The sequence below is a fragment of the Manis pentadactyla genome, chromosome 7, assembly GCF_030020395.1.
Source record: "Manis pentadactyla isolate mManPen7 chromosome 7, mManPen7.hap1, whole genome shotgun sequence".
Classification (NCBI taxonomy): Eukaryota; Metazoa; Chordata; class Mammalia; order Pholidota; family Manidae; genus Manis; species Manis pentadactyla.
The window spans coordinates 117316994-117334001 of NC_080025.1; the positions used below are offsets into that span (position 1 = coordinate 117316994).

Below are 17008 nucleotides of genomic sequence, written 5' to 3' on the forward strand. Positions count from 1 at the left end.
CCAAAATGAAACCTATACCTGAATTATGAAAAGAATTTAATTGCCTATTGAAAGCATGTTATTAAAAAGTAATCAGTAATTCAGTAATAATAATTAAACTGGATTTACACATATATTCTTATTTTTCAAAAGCACTCAAAGCAGTACTGAGTAGAAATTATTTAATAACAAAGACAGAAACAGTATGGAGTCGACAAACTATCTTTGAAAGAAGTTTAACTAATATAATTCAGAGTTGAGTTTTAAATTCTTAAGACTGGTTTCCCTTTAAAAATAACCCAAGCCTTCTAGCATAGAAGTTAAAGGTATATAATAACATAACCAAGTTATAGAGACAATATAAATGGAATCTACCTCTTTGGAAAAAGAGTTTTTCCAAAAAAAATCCATGGTTTCTAGTTTGATTTTGTGTGCTAATTACATAATAAAACTAATAGGAAGGTTTTTTTTTTAACTGCTTTAATTCTTTTCACTTTGCATAATAGCTGCAAATAACAGCTGGGAATCAAGAAAATTACAGTTAACATAATCAGTTATGTTACCTCAAACATTTTACCCTTATTTATTTTTTTTCAGGACAAAGGTATATTTTAAAGTGAATATATGAAAACAGAGCAGGGAAGTATATATCACCATCCTGAAACAGAATTAGGCTTCTAAACAAAGAAATATACAAAGTAAATATTCACATATTATAAATGTTTAAAACATCTTACCCTTATTAAAGCTTGCATTAGCACCTCTGTCCAAAAGAACCTGAACCAGCTCTGCATTGGAAATGCTAGCGGCATACATGAGGGGAGTCCATCCATACTGAAAGCTGGAATCCACACTGATGCCTGTCAATATAAAAACAAAGATTTTAATAGCTTCCCCCACCAAAATAAAAAAAATCAGTTATCCTAATATGCTAAAATTACTGTGCACAGTAACATACACCACGAACTTTATAAGAGAAGGGAATATTTTGGTAATAATGGCTTCAGCAAAATTAAAAAGTTATATCTGGACTTTAATAAAGTCAGTTCATTTCAGTTTCAGCATAGGCATGGTGCTCCAAGAGATCTGATCTGACCAAAATTTTATCACATATTATATAAAATATCTATGTTATAACAGGTTTTACATGCTACCTCTTTCTCTCTAGGGGAGTCAGAAAAGGTGTCACAGAGGTAAAATGTCTTTTTAATTAGAATATTATACATCTCTATGGTGACAAACACTACATACATTCCTGAGATTCCCTCAACTTCTTTAATGCAAAACTCATCCATGGGTGAGTGGCCAAACATGGGGCTAAAAAGGTAGGTTAGGGTTAGATTATGAAAGCTCTGTTAAGACATACAGACTGTACTTAGTGATCCAAGGACTGAATTCAGTATACATGTATTATAAAGACAACACAGGTCCACTGTTCAGAGTGGGACAGAAGGTAGGGAGACCAGTTATGAGGCTAGAAGTCTATGTAAAAGGGGTAGCAAGAGCAACTGAGAAAGGGAAAAAGGAATATAAAAGGACATTCCAAAGGCAGGGTCATCAGAATTTAAAATTGCTTTGAGGAGAAGGAGTGATGGAAAAGAACAAGCCAAAAATGACTATCAGGTTCTGCCTTGGACAAATGAATGACAAACAGTGAGCTAGAATAAGGACAGATGAGAGGTAGGGTAAAGCTTTAAATTACCAATACCCAGAATGTGGTAGGAAGGGATAGATAATTGTTAAGAAAGGATGAGAGCCAGCTGATCTTAAAATTCTTAAACCATTAATGGTACAAATCTTTGGAGTCATCTGACAAAGGTATCTTTGTACTTACATCTATGTATTTACTACTGTTTTTTAAAAAATAACTTAAAAAATTTTTGTAATTAAAAACAAAGTTTAAAAGGTTGACTAACTATTTTACAAGGAGGCTCTTTTCAGGCCCTAATCCTTCAGGAGCCTCCATTACTTCATTGCACCTAGTCTCACCACTCCGAAGGAAAACTCTTTTCTAAAACAAATTTCTGCCTATTCCATCCCACCTAACACTATGCACCCTCCTGCATGTGTTCATATTAGGCCTCTTTCAATTATTCAAATTTTATTGAATTTCATTTTTCAATTACAGATTCAAGTTCCACTGTCCACAAAGTCACACAGATCCTTCTCTTTTGTTATAACAGATATTTACTTAATGCCTATATGTTCTAAGACCTTTATGTATTCTTTCATTTTAATCCCTTGCAAAACCCTTTGATATAATGCAGCTCCATTTTTAAAAGGGAGAAATTGAAGCTTAGGAAGATCTTGACCAAAGATCACAGAGCCATCAGGTGGCAGGGCTAGTAATCAAACCCAGAACTGTTCTGTTTCCAAAATTACTTATCTTCCACTAAACCGTGCAGCATCTCTATTATATAAGAAAAACATTTTTCTATATACAATCTCATTTAACTATTTTATGAGTGAATTTGTATCTACAAATAGGTGGTATATGCCTGTTATTCCTTTGGATAATTTCAATCATTATTATCCACAAATCTGTGTTAAGGTAATTAAAAAAAAAAGGCATTTAATCCACAGAAAAACGTCCTAGGACCCAGGACAGAATTATGATGTTTTTAAAGAAATTGATTCTCAAGCCTCATTACACACACCCATACAACCAGCAGAAGAAATAAAATGTACATAACTAGAAACAGTTCTGTAGAAACATATAATATTATAAACAAATAAATGCTGAGAAAAGTGAGTGAGAAGTATCAGAGTGAATAAGAATTATCAGAGTGGGATAAGATTAGTCAGAGAAGGCCTCTTGAAGGAAGTGGCAGATCTGACGACAGGTAACAGGGTGGCATCCCAAACTGGACAGTAGAAGAAAATAAATCAAAGAGAACTGTGAGTCAAGTATGATATGCAGGATATTTTATATATCAATATTCATATGCTTCCATTAGTAAAGCAACTCAAACCTCTTAAAATAAGGAACGCTTGTGAATTAAGACCACTGTGTTAGGTTGAAATTCTCTCTTAACTCTTACCAGAATCTAGGAGCTCCTTCACCAACGGAATATTTCCTGTGCTCAATGCTTTCTTAAATGTTTCATTCTTTTCTTCAGTAGGTAATGGCCCCTTTAATTTCTAGAAAAGCAGAAAGTTAAAAAATTCTTGTTACACATATTTCCATTTCCACTGCATCAGGAAACAAGAGTTCGGTTTTAGGTGTATCTTTTTGCGGGAAGGGAGGCAACATACAAGATTTGTAAAGACTTGTCTTAAACTATCTTGGGTAAAGACAGATCCAAACCTAAATGGAAAGGCACATCGGCGCCCTGAAGAAGCGAGTTTGATGTAAAGCTCAGTAGGGAGACGAGAGGAAAACCCTGTGGGTTTGTTTGGAGTCCAAAAGCCTGTATTTCCACAGGAAGACAGGGAAACACAGGCAGGGAAGTAGAAGGTTTCAAGAGGCAGGGGTCTTCGAGGACCAAGGGAGGCTGACCCCGGTGTGGTCGACACAAGGCCTCCTCTGCTACCTGAGCTCTCCGGTCCAAGTACCCAATCTCCCAGCCGTCATCCTCGCTGTCGCTACTCTCGCCTCCGCCGGCCACCGCCGGGCTTCGCAGCGAGCTCATCGCCATTCCAGCCACACCGCACCCAGCTCAGGGCCCGCCCGCTCCCCGGCGCCTGCGCACTGAGGGAGCGCCTGCAGCTGCGTGGGAAGGTGCGACAGGCGCCTGGGGGGTGTGGGGGGGTGGGACTTTGAGTCCTCCGGCGCAGGCGCAGGCGCGTGGCTGTGAGCCCCACTTCTCGCGGGCACCGGCCCGCTCAGTGATCCGGAGATGTGAGGCCCTGGCCTGTGTGGTGGAATCTGGCCGGCCCGCAAAGTTCGCACGCCAAGTACCTGGCCGTGCTTCCAATTCCTTTCGGTTATGCACTCTCGATTCTTACAAAGGTATTTGCCTAATCAAGTTCTTGCTCTCTAAGAAATGCTCTACATGTTGCAGGAGCAGAATAGGGATTATAATGTAAAGCAAGAGCAGGTGTTGGTCTTCATCTCTGGCGTCTGCTCCCTGCCAAACCCAACATACGACCTGTGGGAGAACGCTGTTGGCCAGCCATCCCCTTAGGAGCACTACCTTTATATTCTAGAAGCCATCAGACGACGGGGCTGGGAGAAAATGCCAAAAAAATTTCTTCCTTTAAATGTCATGACATCTCAGATCTCAGCCTAGATTGAGAAACTTGAAACCATCACTTGGCCAGCTAGGCAGTGTAGATGCCCTAAAGGAAAAAGTCTATAAAGGTGAGTGTGGAGGGGAGAGTGGATCAAAAGAGCTAGGAAGAAGAAATGATTTGAACATTCAAAGAACAAGGAAACAACAATATGAACAACTCCAGCCTAAACTCAAATTCATTTTTCTGCATATGACTTGTAGGTGAAATGTTGGTAACACATTATTTTTGTCAACATAGAAAAGTAGGTCCATCAAAGAATAGGGCACATATGTACTTCAAGATGATTTAAAAGGAAAGGAGCCATTCACCATTCTTTGTAAATTTTTGCAGTAATTTTTTTTTTCAGGAATCTTTGATGTAAGATTTTGAAATTATTCACTTCAGAGACTTTCATAGATAAGTAAGTAGTTTGTTTATTTGGGGGCCACACTTGTTTTTCTAAATGTATTCATTCAATAAATGTTATGGATCATTGGGCAGGAGAACTGTTTGGAGAGATAACATCAAAGACAAACAAAGCTGCCTCAGGGAGCTCTTAATTTAATGAGAAAAGGCGTTAAGCTAATAAATAATAAGATTGCAATTATAGGTGCCCTAGGGGAAATGAGGGCACCTCCTTTAGGCCTAAGGGGGTGTCCCAAATGACAAGAAGGAGACAGATATAAAAAAGTGGGAGAGAGCTTTCCTGGCAGAGCAGATGGCTAGTATGAAGGTCAAAAGGCTGGAAGAAGCTTGAATTTAGGTCTGGGTCTAGGGTGGGGCAAGTGAGGTCTCTAGGGAGCAGAATTTAAGGAGGCAGTCACTCTCAAGACCCTGCAAGTCCTTCTAGTTTGCAAGCTAGATGCGTCACTTATTTCACCTTCATCCTTGCCCTGCTTGGACCAGAAAGGAGGACTGAAGCTGGGCCATCATGAGGGAAGGGGTGTGTATGATGAGAGGCCTTAAGTAAGGAGTTTGGATTTTAATCTAAAATGTCCTTAAACTAATGAAAGATACTGGCCTGTGTGTGTGTGTGTGTGTGTGTGTGTGTGTGTGTGTGTGTGTGTGTGTGTGTGTGTGTGTATGTGTGTGTGTGTGTTTACTTAAAGACACATTCTTCTGTAGAGATTTTTGGTTTCAGCATGTGGCTGAGTAGCAGTGCCATTTACTAAGATGGGGGAAGACCAGAGGATAAACTGAAATGAGAATCTCAAATTAACTTACTCAAAACCAAACACTCAAGGGTAGCTGTCAGGTGGGTAGTTGGATGTTCAAGTAGGACACTCAGGAGAAGGCTGGTCTTGGAGATATAAATTTCAGAGTTATCCACATGCAGTTGAATTTTTAAAATTTTGGAGTTTAACTAGCAGGATTTTTTGTAAAAACAGATACTATGGACTTGATGTTTGTGTCTCCCATTCCCGAAAACTGCATATGTTGAAACCTAATCCCCAGAATGATGGTATTTGAAGGTGGAACCTTTGGGAGGTGATTAGATGATGAAGGTAGAGCCTTCGTAAGTGGGATTAGTACCCTTATGAAAGAGACCCCAGAGAGCTCCCTTGTCCTTTCCACCATGTGAGGACTCAGCAAGAAGCTGAGCTTTTCCCAGACATCAAATCTGCCAGCAACTTGATCTTGGACTTCCAACTTCCAGAACTGTGAGAAATAAATTTATGTTATTTATAAGCCACTTAGTCTATGTTATTCTGTTTTAGCAGCTGAACACCCTATGACAATAGATAAGATTATTCTGAAATTTATGTGAAATGGCAAGGGAACTAAGTAGCTAAAATAGTTTTGAGTAAGAAGAATAAAGGAGCAGGAATTTGTCAGCTTGATTTTAAGTCTTACTATGTAGCTACAGGAATCAGGACTGTGGTATTAGAGAAGGGACAGACACATAGGTCAATGGAACAGAACAGAGAACATAAAAATAGTCCCACACAAGCATCTGAATTTTTTACAAGGGTTCAAGAGTAATCCAATGGAGGAAGGATCATCTTCAGCAAATGATGCTGGATCAACAGGATAGCCATAGGTGAAAATATGAACCTATCTAACTCTAATGTCCTTTACAAAAAATAATAAAAGATGGATTATTTAAATATATACCAATTTTCATAGCAATGTTATTCCTATGGGCCAAAAAGTGGAAACAACCCAAATGTCCATCACCCCTGATGGATGGATAAACAAAAGGCAGCATATCCATGCTGTATATATTAGTTTCCTAGGACCACTATGACAAATTACCACAAACTGAGTTGTAACAACAGAAATTTATTCTCTTGCTATGCTGCAGGTTAGAAGTCTGCAATCAAGGTATCAATAGTGCCATGCCCCCTCTGAAGACTCTGGGAGTATCCTTCCTTGCCTTTTCCTAGCTTCTTGTGGTTGCTGGTAATCTTTGGCTGGTAGATGCATTACTTTAATCTCTGACTCTGTATTTACAAGGCCTTCTTCTCTGTGTATCTGTGTCTCTGTAAATCTGTGTGCCTAAATTTCTGTTTTCTATAAGGATGTCAGTCATACTGGATTTATGGCTCACCCTAATTCAGTATAACTTCATCTCAACTTGATGACATCTGCAAAGATCCCATTTCCAAACAGGGTCACAGTCACAGGTTCTGGGTGCATGTGAATTTTGGGAAGACACTATACAACCCAGTGTGCTATATATATCATTTAGCATAATGTTTTCATGATCTACATATAGCATGTATCCATACTCCATTCCTTTTTATGCTGAATATGTATGGTATTGACTTCAGGAGTGATTCCAGGAGGTGGCAGGATCCATTAGAAGGCTACTTTAATTGTGAACTGAAGAAGTGACAGGGAAAAGGAGAGGAAAATTTCTGGTGAATTAGAATCAATAGGATTTGGTGACTGTATATGAAAGATGAGGGGGGTAGAGAGGAGGCAAAGCTGGTGTGATAACAACACAGGAAGAGGAAAACATTTTGAGGAAACAAGCAAACATTTCGTTCTGCACAGAGACAGACAGAAATGCCTAAAGAATATCCATGTCCAGATAAGGTCCAGAGCTCCCCAGAGAGGACTGGCTATCTGTTCAGCTTTAGAAATCATTATCTTAAGAGGTAGTAGACATACTGAATCAAAGATACAGTAATAATAAATTCATTTGATAGTACTTTCTATATGCCAGTCACTGTTCTAAGGACTTTACCTATATTAAGTCACTTAATAGTCACACAACCCTACTGAGGTAAATATGATCTCAATTTTACAGAAGGGGAAATGGAGGCTTAGAGGGGTAAAGTCATCTGCCCTGGTGGCAGAGCTGGGATTCAAATGCAGGAAACAGCTCTGCAGTCCATGCTTTTAATCATTACTATCTAACACTTATGTAGCACTTCACTGTGCCTGACACTTCTTAAGCATTTTACATCCATTCATTAGTGTAATCCTTGTTATAACTTCTTGAGGTAAGTGCTATGATTAACTTCATTTTACATCTGAGGAAACTGAAGTACAGAGAAGTTATGTAGACCACCCAAGATCATCCCCTGCTAAGAATTCACAACATGCTCTTCCACTCTAGAGTGGGGCTCAGGTTTAACTTAGAAAGTGTGATACCCCACAAAAGCGCTCTCTCACTGCAGGGATGTGCGTTTGTACCGTGTGTTTCACTCTCCTATTGTAGTAGCACTATCTCTGAAGCACTCCATTCCAAAGCAAATTTCATCTTCTGACTAGACTCAGAGGAAACCTTGATTCATTTACAGGTTAATCACAACCTTCATTCCTGTCCAGATAAGAAATCAATGGGTATTTGGTTTTGTCTGAAGAGATTTGGGAATTCCCCCAGGGTGACTTCCTGGAGTAGGTCAGAAAGCCGTCTACCCACTTTGTTAATGACTGCAGTGTTCTGCTTGGTTCACTGATGACAGGAGTCTGGTAAAACAAAGAGGTCAAAAAGCCAGCTGGATCCGAGAAATAAATGTTACTCAGATGTAGGTTCTCCTTAGTTCCTGGATGTTGTTCCTTTCTTCCTTTCTTATTTATTTATTTTTTTACTTTTTTTGTTTAAAGCTTTGACTCAGACTTTAGTGATGTTAGCTAATACAGTTCATTTTACCATTACACATGATGATTCTGTATTTTGTGGGGAACTTGTTTTAAATTTAATGTTATCACATTTAAAAAACTTTTGCTTATTTTCTGTAGTATTATGTACGGTATTACTTTCAATAATAGGAAAATAATTCTGTTGGTTTCCTTAATTCTTAATCCTGTCTAGAATCCAGTTGGGTTAACTGCCTCTTTTAGAGATAATTTTAGAGGTGTAAAATGTTGAACAGATTTTTTCCATTATTAAAATTCATGTGTACAATACAGCCAAGGGGGAGATAAGCAATTTTTAAAATTACTAAGTAGCATTAATTGATTCCACAAATACCTACTGTACTCTTAGTGTATTTTCTAGGCATGGAGGATGACATTGTAAGGAAGACAGGCAATATCCTTGACCTCAGAATGTTAATAGTGTAGTAAGAGAAACAAATACATATATAATTACATTTCAAGTAATGGTAAGTTCTATAAAGAAAAATTAACCAGATAAAGGCCCTAGAGAGTAATGAGAATTTAAAATAGGGATTTCAAGGAATGCTTCTCTGAAGTGTTATTTTTAATGTGACAGAAAGTTACAAGGATTTGATTTTCCATTTTAAAAGGTCACTTTATCTGCAGAGAGAAATGACTGTGTATGTAGGAGAAGAAGGATAGCGTGAAGAATACCAGTTAAGAGTCTGTTACAACAGTCTAGGTCCTCAACTCTGCCTGGATGTTAGAATGCTCTGGAAATAGTTCTAGCTAACCCCAGTCTAAACCAATTATGTCAAAATCTCTAGGAGTAGGATCCAGGAGTTAATACTTCTCAAGGTCCTCTGGTGATTGTAATATGAAGCCAAGGCTGGAAAAGGTCGTGGAAGATAAATGTCAGGGTTGGATCTACAGTAGTTACCTATATCCAGTAGGAAAATATAAAAAACCAGAATGCCAAAGTTAATCCTGTCTGAATCTATTTTCTTCCTTAAGGAATATGGCTAGATCGGAGAACAAAACAAATCTTTAAACAGGGAAAAATTCATCAGGAAATGGTGAAAATGGGTATTGGTTAGCAAGCATTGACCAATATAATGCAAGGAAGTCATGGTGAATGAAAATATTTGTTTGTATCCTGTTTATTTCTTCAAATATTCTAATATGTAGCCCAGGTTTGAAAATGACTGTAGAAGGAAATGGAAGGCTGGGTCTAGAGCAGTTAGTTATCTTTGGAGTTAGCTAGATGTCAGATTCAGGATATACATATTTTGTAGAGTCAGCAGTTGAGAAGTGGGATGAAAAGGAAAGATGACATCAGGGATGATATTCAAATTTAAGACTTGAAGATTTGTGTTAACAGTGGCTGAGTTTACTCCAATGGGGAAAATGGGTGGAAAAGCAGGTTGTGTGATTGTGGGTGTGGGTGGGTATTGAAATCAAGAGTATTGATCTACACTTTATAATATAGAGGGTGCTAATAAATTCTACAATGGGGTGTTAAGTAATGAGTTAGATTTAAGTGCACAGTTCAATGATTCACTTCCTAGAATAATTTTCTTACCTATTTCTTGTTTATACTGACTAGGAAGTATACTCAGTTATTTACTTATAAATAAGGCAGTCTTTCTCATTAAAAAAAAATTGCTCATGTACTTTTATTTTACTTTTCCTGGATTTTTAATGCATAGGCATAAAATTAATTACTGCACTGCAGCTAGGCATGGTGGAAGAGAATGCTTTCAGAGTATGCTAACCCTCATTTCTAACAAAACATTATAGCTGTAGACTGCTGGGAAGCAGTAGAAGCTCTTAAATACCTGAATATTTTTGTGTTAAAAACATTGCAAAAAAAATGGATTAAAAGGTGCTAAACATGATATTCCAGAGCGTTATTTCCAAACTTACTTGACTAAAGAGCACTTTTAAATTAGCATATTGATGAACACCAAGAGTTGCTCAACAAATATTATGGGCTTTTGAATTAAAGTAGATACCAAAAAAATAGGCCTTTAGATTAATTGCTATAAGAAATGATCAAATTCATCATGTATTTAAAATTCAATGGATTTAAATAATATTATAACTCAATATTGAAATTATAAGATATACAAACCTGACAATAGCATACCACAGTTAAGGAATATCAACTTGATGACATACACCAGGTGATTAGCTGCAAGATAATACTTAGAGCAAAAAGTCATTTGAGCATTTACTTTGGTTAAGAATTATTCCAAGCATTTTCAATGTATTAACTCTGTATCAGTAGGAATACTTTTAGCTGCAAGTAACAATATTCACTATCAGTCACTTAAAAACATGATTCACTTTTTTCATGTTAAAAGGAGTCTGGCAACTGGTATTCCTTCGGTGATGTAATGATTTCTGGCAGCATCTATTCCATTTTTGGTCTTGTCCTCACAGTTGAGATGTCTCTCCCAGCTCCAAGCAGTGTGTTTGTGTTGAAGGCAAGGAAAAGGAAGGAAAAGATGGTCCCACCCATATCTGTTCCCTTTTTATCAAGAAAGCCAAAGCTTTCTTGGAAACTCCAGCAGAGTTCTGCTTTTGTCTCCTCTGCTGGCACTGTCACCTAGCACCCAAAGTTGCAAGGGAGACTGGGAAATCAAGGATTACACTTTTTCAGACTTTACAGTGGATCAGGGAAGGGGAAAAGAAGGTTGAGAAGGGTGTTAGGTTAGGCAGCCACCAGTGACAGCCACCAGTCCATGTCATCCTTATGAAAACCCTACCAAATCGGTACTGTGATGTGTCACCATTTTACAAATGAGGAACTAAGACATGGAGAAGTTATGAAAATTGACCAAGGTCAAACAACTGAAAGATGAGAGAACAGGGGTCAACTCAGGTGGTCTGTCTTCAGAGTCTATTCACTTCTCAGCTACCCCACTACAGTGTGGAAACAAAGCCTCAGGCTGATTCAACACAGTGCCTTCCAGTGTGAGTGGTCTTTCATGTAGCTTCCTAGCATTCTCAGGGATGACACATTGTTTATTGTAATAGGCAAAGTATTACCTAAAAATCAAATAACTGTGCTATTGCTCTTTCATTTCACCATTGATAATAAACAACATAGTTAACTCAAATTTGTAAAGATATTCCCAAAGGATTCTAAATATTTTCCTACACATTCTCATACCTGTGATTTCCTTATAAATTCTGTGAGAAATAGGCAGAGGTAGGTATGACCATTTGCATTTCATAACTGAGAATACTAGATCAAGGTTGTGTGGGAGATTTGGGACCTAAACTCAGGCTTACATACAGCCAGTCCATTCTTATTCATTAGACATCTACTAGTATAGATGTTTTTATTTTAGGATAAGTTTTAATTAAATTTACAGAAGAATCAAAGCAGTGTTATATTAATTTTCCCACCCAGGCAAAGGCTTAAAACCTTAAAATCAAGCATTTAAATGTATCTTTAAAATTTCTTTTCTTAACAATGGTCTCTGAGGTACCGTATTTTTGAAAGCTAGTTCCATTAGTTACTTGAAATCTTGACACATTTCTATGGCACTATTTTATACACTCTATCCCCAAGTAATTGTAAATTCTATGCAGGAAATTAATTGTATACTTTGTTGTTATTGCTTGAAAGAAATTAAAAACTGATGTCATTTATGTCAAGAATTTTTTCTATTGGAATTAATCTTTTGTTTCTTGTAGTCAAATAGTTTTCTTCCTTACTGATTTTTTCCTATTCTAATGGGCAACATTGATTTTTTTCAATTCCCACAATGTTTTGTAAATTGAGATGATTATTTCCCTTCAGCAGATTTCCTGCTTGCATATTGCTGTGTCAAATTGCTTTCCTTTTTCAGTGTTGCAAAGATATGGAAGATGTCAATTTAATTCTAAAAAAGGGATTTATGCAGTCATTGCTGCCTTAGAATGCTCATAAAACAGTTGCTGTGAACTTATAGAAAATGACCTCTTGCACATATCATTTTTATTTTTAAAAAGTTTATATTTATTTATATGTATACAGTAATTTAAACTAACAATAAGCTGCATGTATTTGGCTTAAAGCTATGTTTGGAATGGTCACATTAAAATAGAGCAGTGGTAATAGATGGAATTTTTTTTGTGCTTCAGGAAGTATTTGAGAAGCCTAGCTCTCATAATTTGTTATTTGAAGAGCAAACAGATCTTCACATGGAGTTTATTTGAATGGTATTTATTGTATTTTGGTGGAGAGAGGTGACTGTCTCCTTGCCCTGACCTGGCTTTAGGGCCATAGTTCTTTTTTTTTTTTTCATGTTTTCAGACTATTCAGTTTGCCTAGGCCTCTGTGAGTTATTAATATACAATGAATTAAAGAACAGATTCTCTGAAGCTTCATAGGTTTATACTGAGTGTTATGACAAGATAAATCAGAAGCAACAACACAAAGAGGAAAAAAAATATTTAAGAAGGAAATGGAATTACCATAGAGTATGTGCAATATGTGGGGCCTGTTTCATGCTATTTTATTTAAGTCAGAAAATCACCCTGAGAATTATGTGTCAGCCTTATTTTGCCTGAGAAAACTGAGGCTCAAAGTGATTCTTGACCAGAATCATTAAGTCTGAACCTGAGTTTAAACCCAGGTCTCTGGTTCCATAGCTGTACCAATATTGCCAAATAAAACCTAGATGGGCTTTGAGAAACACAAACAAGGAATATTTGCTATTATGTTGTAAATGTATTTACTATACTTTATCTGTAAGAATATAATCATTTCTTCAAATCCTCCATTTTTAGAAGCAAAGCTGAACTATTTATTATTTGCCTGTTGAAGGCACACATAAAAGCCCTGTTTACATTTTAATCTATGTTTTAATGGGAGTGACTTCAAAAGTTAGACTGCAGGACCCGCTTGGCAGCAAGGTGAAGAATGCAATAGAGGAAGGCTCTTGGACCAGGGAAGCATGGAGGTGGTGGTGGTGGTGGTGGGAGAGGGATGAGGAGGAAAGGCTAAGGAGAGAAATGTCTTGGTTAGTCTTCTTCAGCTACCTCTTATTATGACCCCCCTTGCTATCGTAGGACCTGTGTCTTGTGTCAAATGTAAACTCCCCTCCTACCCCTCCCCCCATGTATCACATGTTCTCACAAACAACTTTGGTCAGCTGTGGCATGGATTCAACCATTCTCACTTTCCTTCCCATTCTAGTTCCCTTCTGCTGGGTGTTGCAACGTCCACTGGTTATTCCATATCTTCTGGGCAAGGCTGTTGCTTTCATGAGAATTATAGCACTTACCTACCACTCTGGCTCTTTCATTGAATGCTACCACTGAGTAGCTGGAGACTTGGTGATTATACAGTCATCATCTGTAAAAACAGGCAAGAATATCTTTATAGTGTAATGCTGTGCTGGAAGGGGACCCCAAAATATTCCCTTTGCCAAGCACTATACCCTATTGAAAAAAACCATACTATTCTTTTAATCATTCCTTCTTTCTAAGTACTTAACATTAAAAAAAAACTTTATAGCCTCTTTATTTTTTATTGAAGTATGGTTGATATACAATATTGATTTTAAGTGTACAATGTAGTGATTCAATTTTATACATTATAAAATGCATACCATAGTAAGTGTAGTTACCATACAAAGATATTATAGTGTCATTAGCTGTATTCCCTATGGTGTACTTTTTGTCCCCATGACTTATTTATTTTATAATTGGAAGTTTGTGCCTCTTTACTCCTTTCACTTATTTCACATATACCACCACCCCTCTTCCCTATGGCAACCACCAGTTTGTTTGTTATTATAGTCTATTTCTGTTTTGTTTGTTGATTGTTTTTTTAGATTGCACATATAAGTGAAATCATATGGTATTTGTCTTTCTCTATTTGACTTTTTCACTTTGCATAATACCCTGTAGGTCCATCTGTGTTGTTGGAAATGACAAGATTTCATTCTTTTTTATGGCTGAGTGATATTCCACTTATATATGTACCAATCTTCTTTTCACTTAGCATTTTTAAAAACATCTATTTATTGAGTACTTTGATCAGCACCAACTCACATGTTGTATATGATTTTTTAAATTCTGAAAACAACCTTGAGTGCCATCTCCAATTTTATGGTAAGGAATTCAACATCTGAGCATTAATTACTTTCCAAGTGTGGTACAACTAATAGCTGCATGGTGGGATTCAAAGCCAGGTCAGCTTGACTGCAGCAGATGCTGATGCTGAAACTGGATTCACTTTACCCTGCTGCCCATGCCATCCTCCAGCTCATAGGACTATGGACTAATAACTCAGTAAGTTTACTGGAGAGATGATAATACCTGTGAATATGCTGCAATTCTTCCTATTACTGCCAGTAGATCTTGACCAATGACTGAATTATAAGGGATCATAAAGGGCTGACCATTTGCCTGAAGGTGAGACTAGCTTTTATGCTCCAGAGCTTTCCTGTGGGATCAAACTGAAACTATTCTCTATCTAAATCACATTCTTGCTTCCCCTGACCTATCTTATGTTCTTCACTTTTGAGAGTAATACCCCAATAAAATTCATCTCAGGCACTTCTAGGAAACCTGACCTAAGACCCCCTAAACCCATTTTCTAACCACCACAACACACTAACTTCTTCTTTTCTTATTGGACCACTTTTTAAATTTATCCAGTTCTATCTTTCTTTAGTATAAATTCTCTCACAGAATCTTCTGGAGTAAATGGAAAGGACAATGGATTGCATCCCCATGATGAGTACTTCTTGTGATGAGGCTCAGTTGCTTTTATAATCTGTTCTTTACACTGAGAGTATTTTAAAGCTGAACACAGATAAATTTTTGTCAGCAGCCATATGAACTGCTGACCCTAGAGTGTCCAGTGGAAATTTAAGAATATAGTCCTCTGAGTAGAATTAGGTTTAATATTTTGCATTTTCTTCCTGTTAATGAAAGTTACAAAACAAAATTGGAATTCTTTCTGATAATAGAAAACTAGGTTTTGTGGAAGAGCATATATTGTCTGTATTTTAGAGTATTATGGATTTTTGCTTCTGTCTGTTTGGGTGACTGTTAAGTACTGGAAGTAATATATGGTTTTTGTGAAGCAAATGGCATAAACATCCAGGATTTTAAAGTGTATTTATAGTAATGAGGATACATTAAGAAATATTGGACTAGGAATTGGAAATACCAAAGATTAAGAAACAAAGTGTTTTGGCTGGGTTGTGCTTGTGAAGGACTTCACTTTTCCAAGCAAACATTAATGTACTACCAATGGTTGACTGAAATATTTATCTTATCATTATAAATAACTTCTCTGTAATCGATCCACACCAAGCATTCCAGTGGAGGTCCTTTTTGATTACAGATTGCTTTTACATCAAGGTCAGAGAAGCTGGAAGAAATTGTAATGAATGGTGTGATTATTGAACACTTAAGCAAACATAATCTATTTGAGGATGAGCAATATGATTTATGTAATGGGAAATCATGCCACCCAACCAGTTTGAGTTCAATGAAATAATAAATAGCTATCTGAAAAAAGAGGAACAAATAAATGTAACTTATTAACATTAGAAAAAATGCCTTGGACAAGGTCTTCCTTCTCCCTGCTGTGCCCCACCATCTGCCACACATATCCCAACTCACATCCCATCACACACACACACACACACACACACACACACACACACACACATCAGAAACTTTCTTAAGAAACACTATAGGGTTGGAGGAAGAGCTTTGTTTTATTTAGGAACTGACTTAGAATCCAGTAAAAAAGGGTCTGGGTAGACCCTTTAACACCCTTTAAAAAGAAAGTTTGATAGTTGGTTTTCTCAGAAAGAAGTGCTATTGTTAATTTAACATTTTTTAAAAATCTTAAAAAGTTAAAAAATTTTATAGATCAGGCACTTATATGAAATCTCTCGAGTTCATAATCATGTAACAAATGCTTTATGGATGTGACAAAAATTAACAAAGTGGTTTTAAAAGTCTGGAATGCTGAAGAGAGGACAGAAAAATAGGATAAGGTGTGTGTCTAGAAATGATCTAAATTATCATTGTTGGGACATGATCTTATAAGAGTCACCACAGACCTTCCCTAGAGATTTTGGTAAGTTAAAAATGATAGCTTGTTAAACATTTTTAAAAATGTATTTATTTGCATATTGTGGTAAAATATATGTAACATAAAATTTACCATTTAAACCATTTTAATGGTATAAGTCAGTGGCATTAAGTACATTCCCAATGTTGTGGAACTATCATCATCATCCATTTCCATAACTTTTGCATCACCCCCCAAAAAAACTCTGTATCCTTCAAACCATAGCTCCCTATTCCCCCTCTCCCCTCAGCCCTTGATAACCTCTATTATATTTTCTGTTTCTGTGAATTTTCCTATTCTAGATACCTCCTATAAATGTCCTTTTTTGTCTTTTTGTGTCTGACTTCACTTAGCATAATGTCTTAAGATGCATCCATGTAGTAACATGTGTCCAAACTTCATTCTTTTTTTAATAACTGAACAATATTCCATTGTATATATATTTTTTTAAAAAATAAAATATGCTATCAACCATGCACTATATTAAGTATTTTATGGGCAAAATCTCATTTAATCCTCATAAAAATAGGTGGGTAGGTAGTAGTAGTATTTCCAATTTATGGTGAGAATCCTAGGGGCTAGAAAGCCTAACTAATATGTACTAGTAGGAAGTAGAGATGGAATTTGAACTAGTTCTATCTAGTTAAAAAATAAAATTCAAGA

The 17008-nt window shown here is 36.8% G+C and overlaps 1 protein-coding gene across 2 annotated transcripts in view; it reads right to left on the reverse strand.

Annotated features, from left to right (window-relative positions):
- The window catches only part of ASZ1 (ankyrin repeat, SAM and basic leucine zipper domain containing 1), a 90497-nt gene that overhangs the window by 52824 nt on the left and 20665 nt on the right, over positions 1-17008 (reverse strand). Inside the window, exons 1-3 of one of the 2 annotated variants that reach the window (XM_036905687.2) lie at positions 3513-3624; positions 3021-3120; positions 717-839 (exon numbers count right to left, since the gene is read on the reverse strand). In XM_036905687.2, coding sequence (XP_036761582.2) covers positions 717-839; positions 3021-3120; positions 3513-3617 — 328 coding nt within the window. In that variant the 5' untranslated portion in view covers positions 3618-3624. Of the gene's footprint in view, positions 1-716; positions 840-3020; positions 3121-3512; positions 3625-17008 lie in introns of those variants that run through there. The other variant, XM_036905688.2, reaches the window with a different exon arrangement.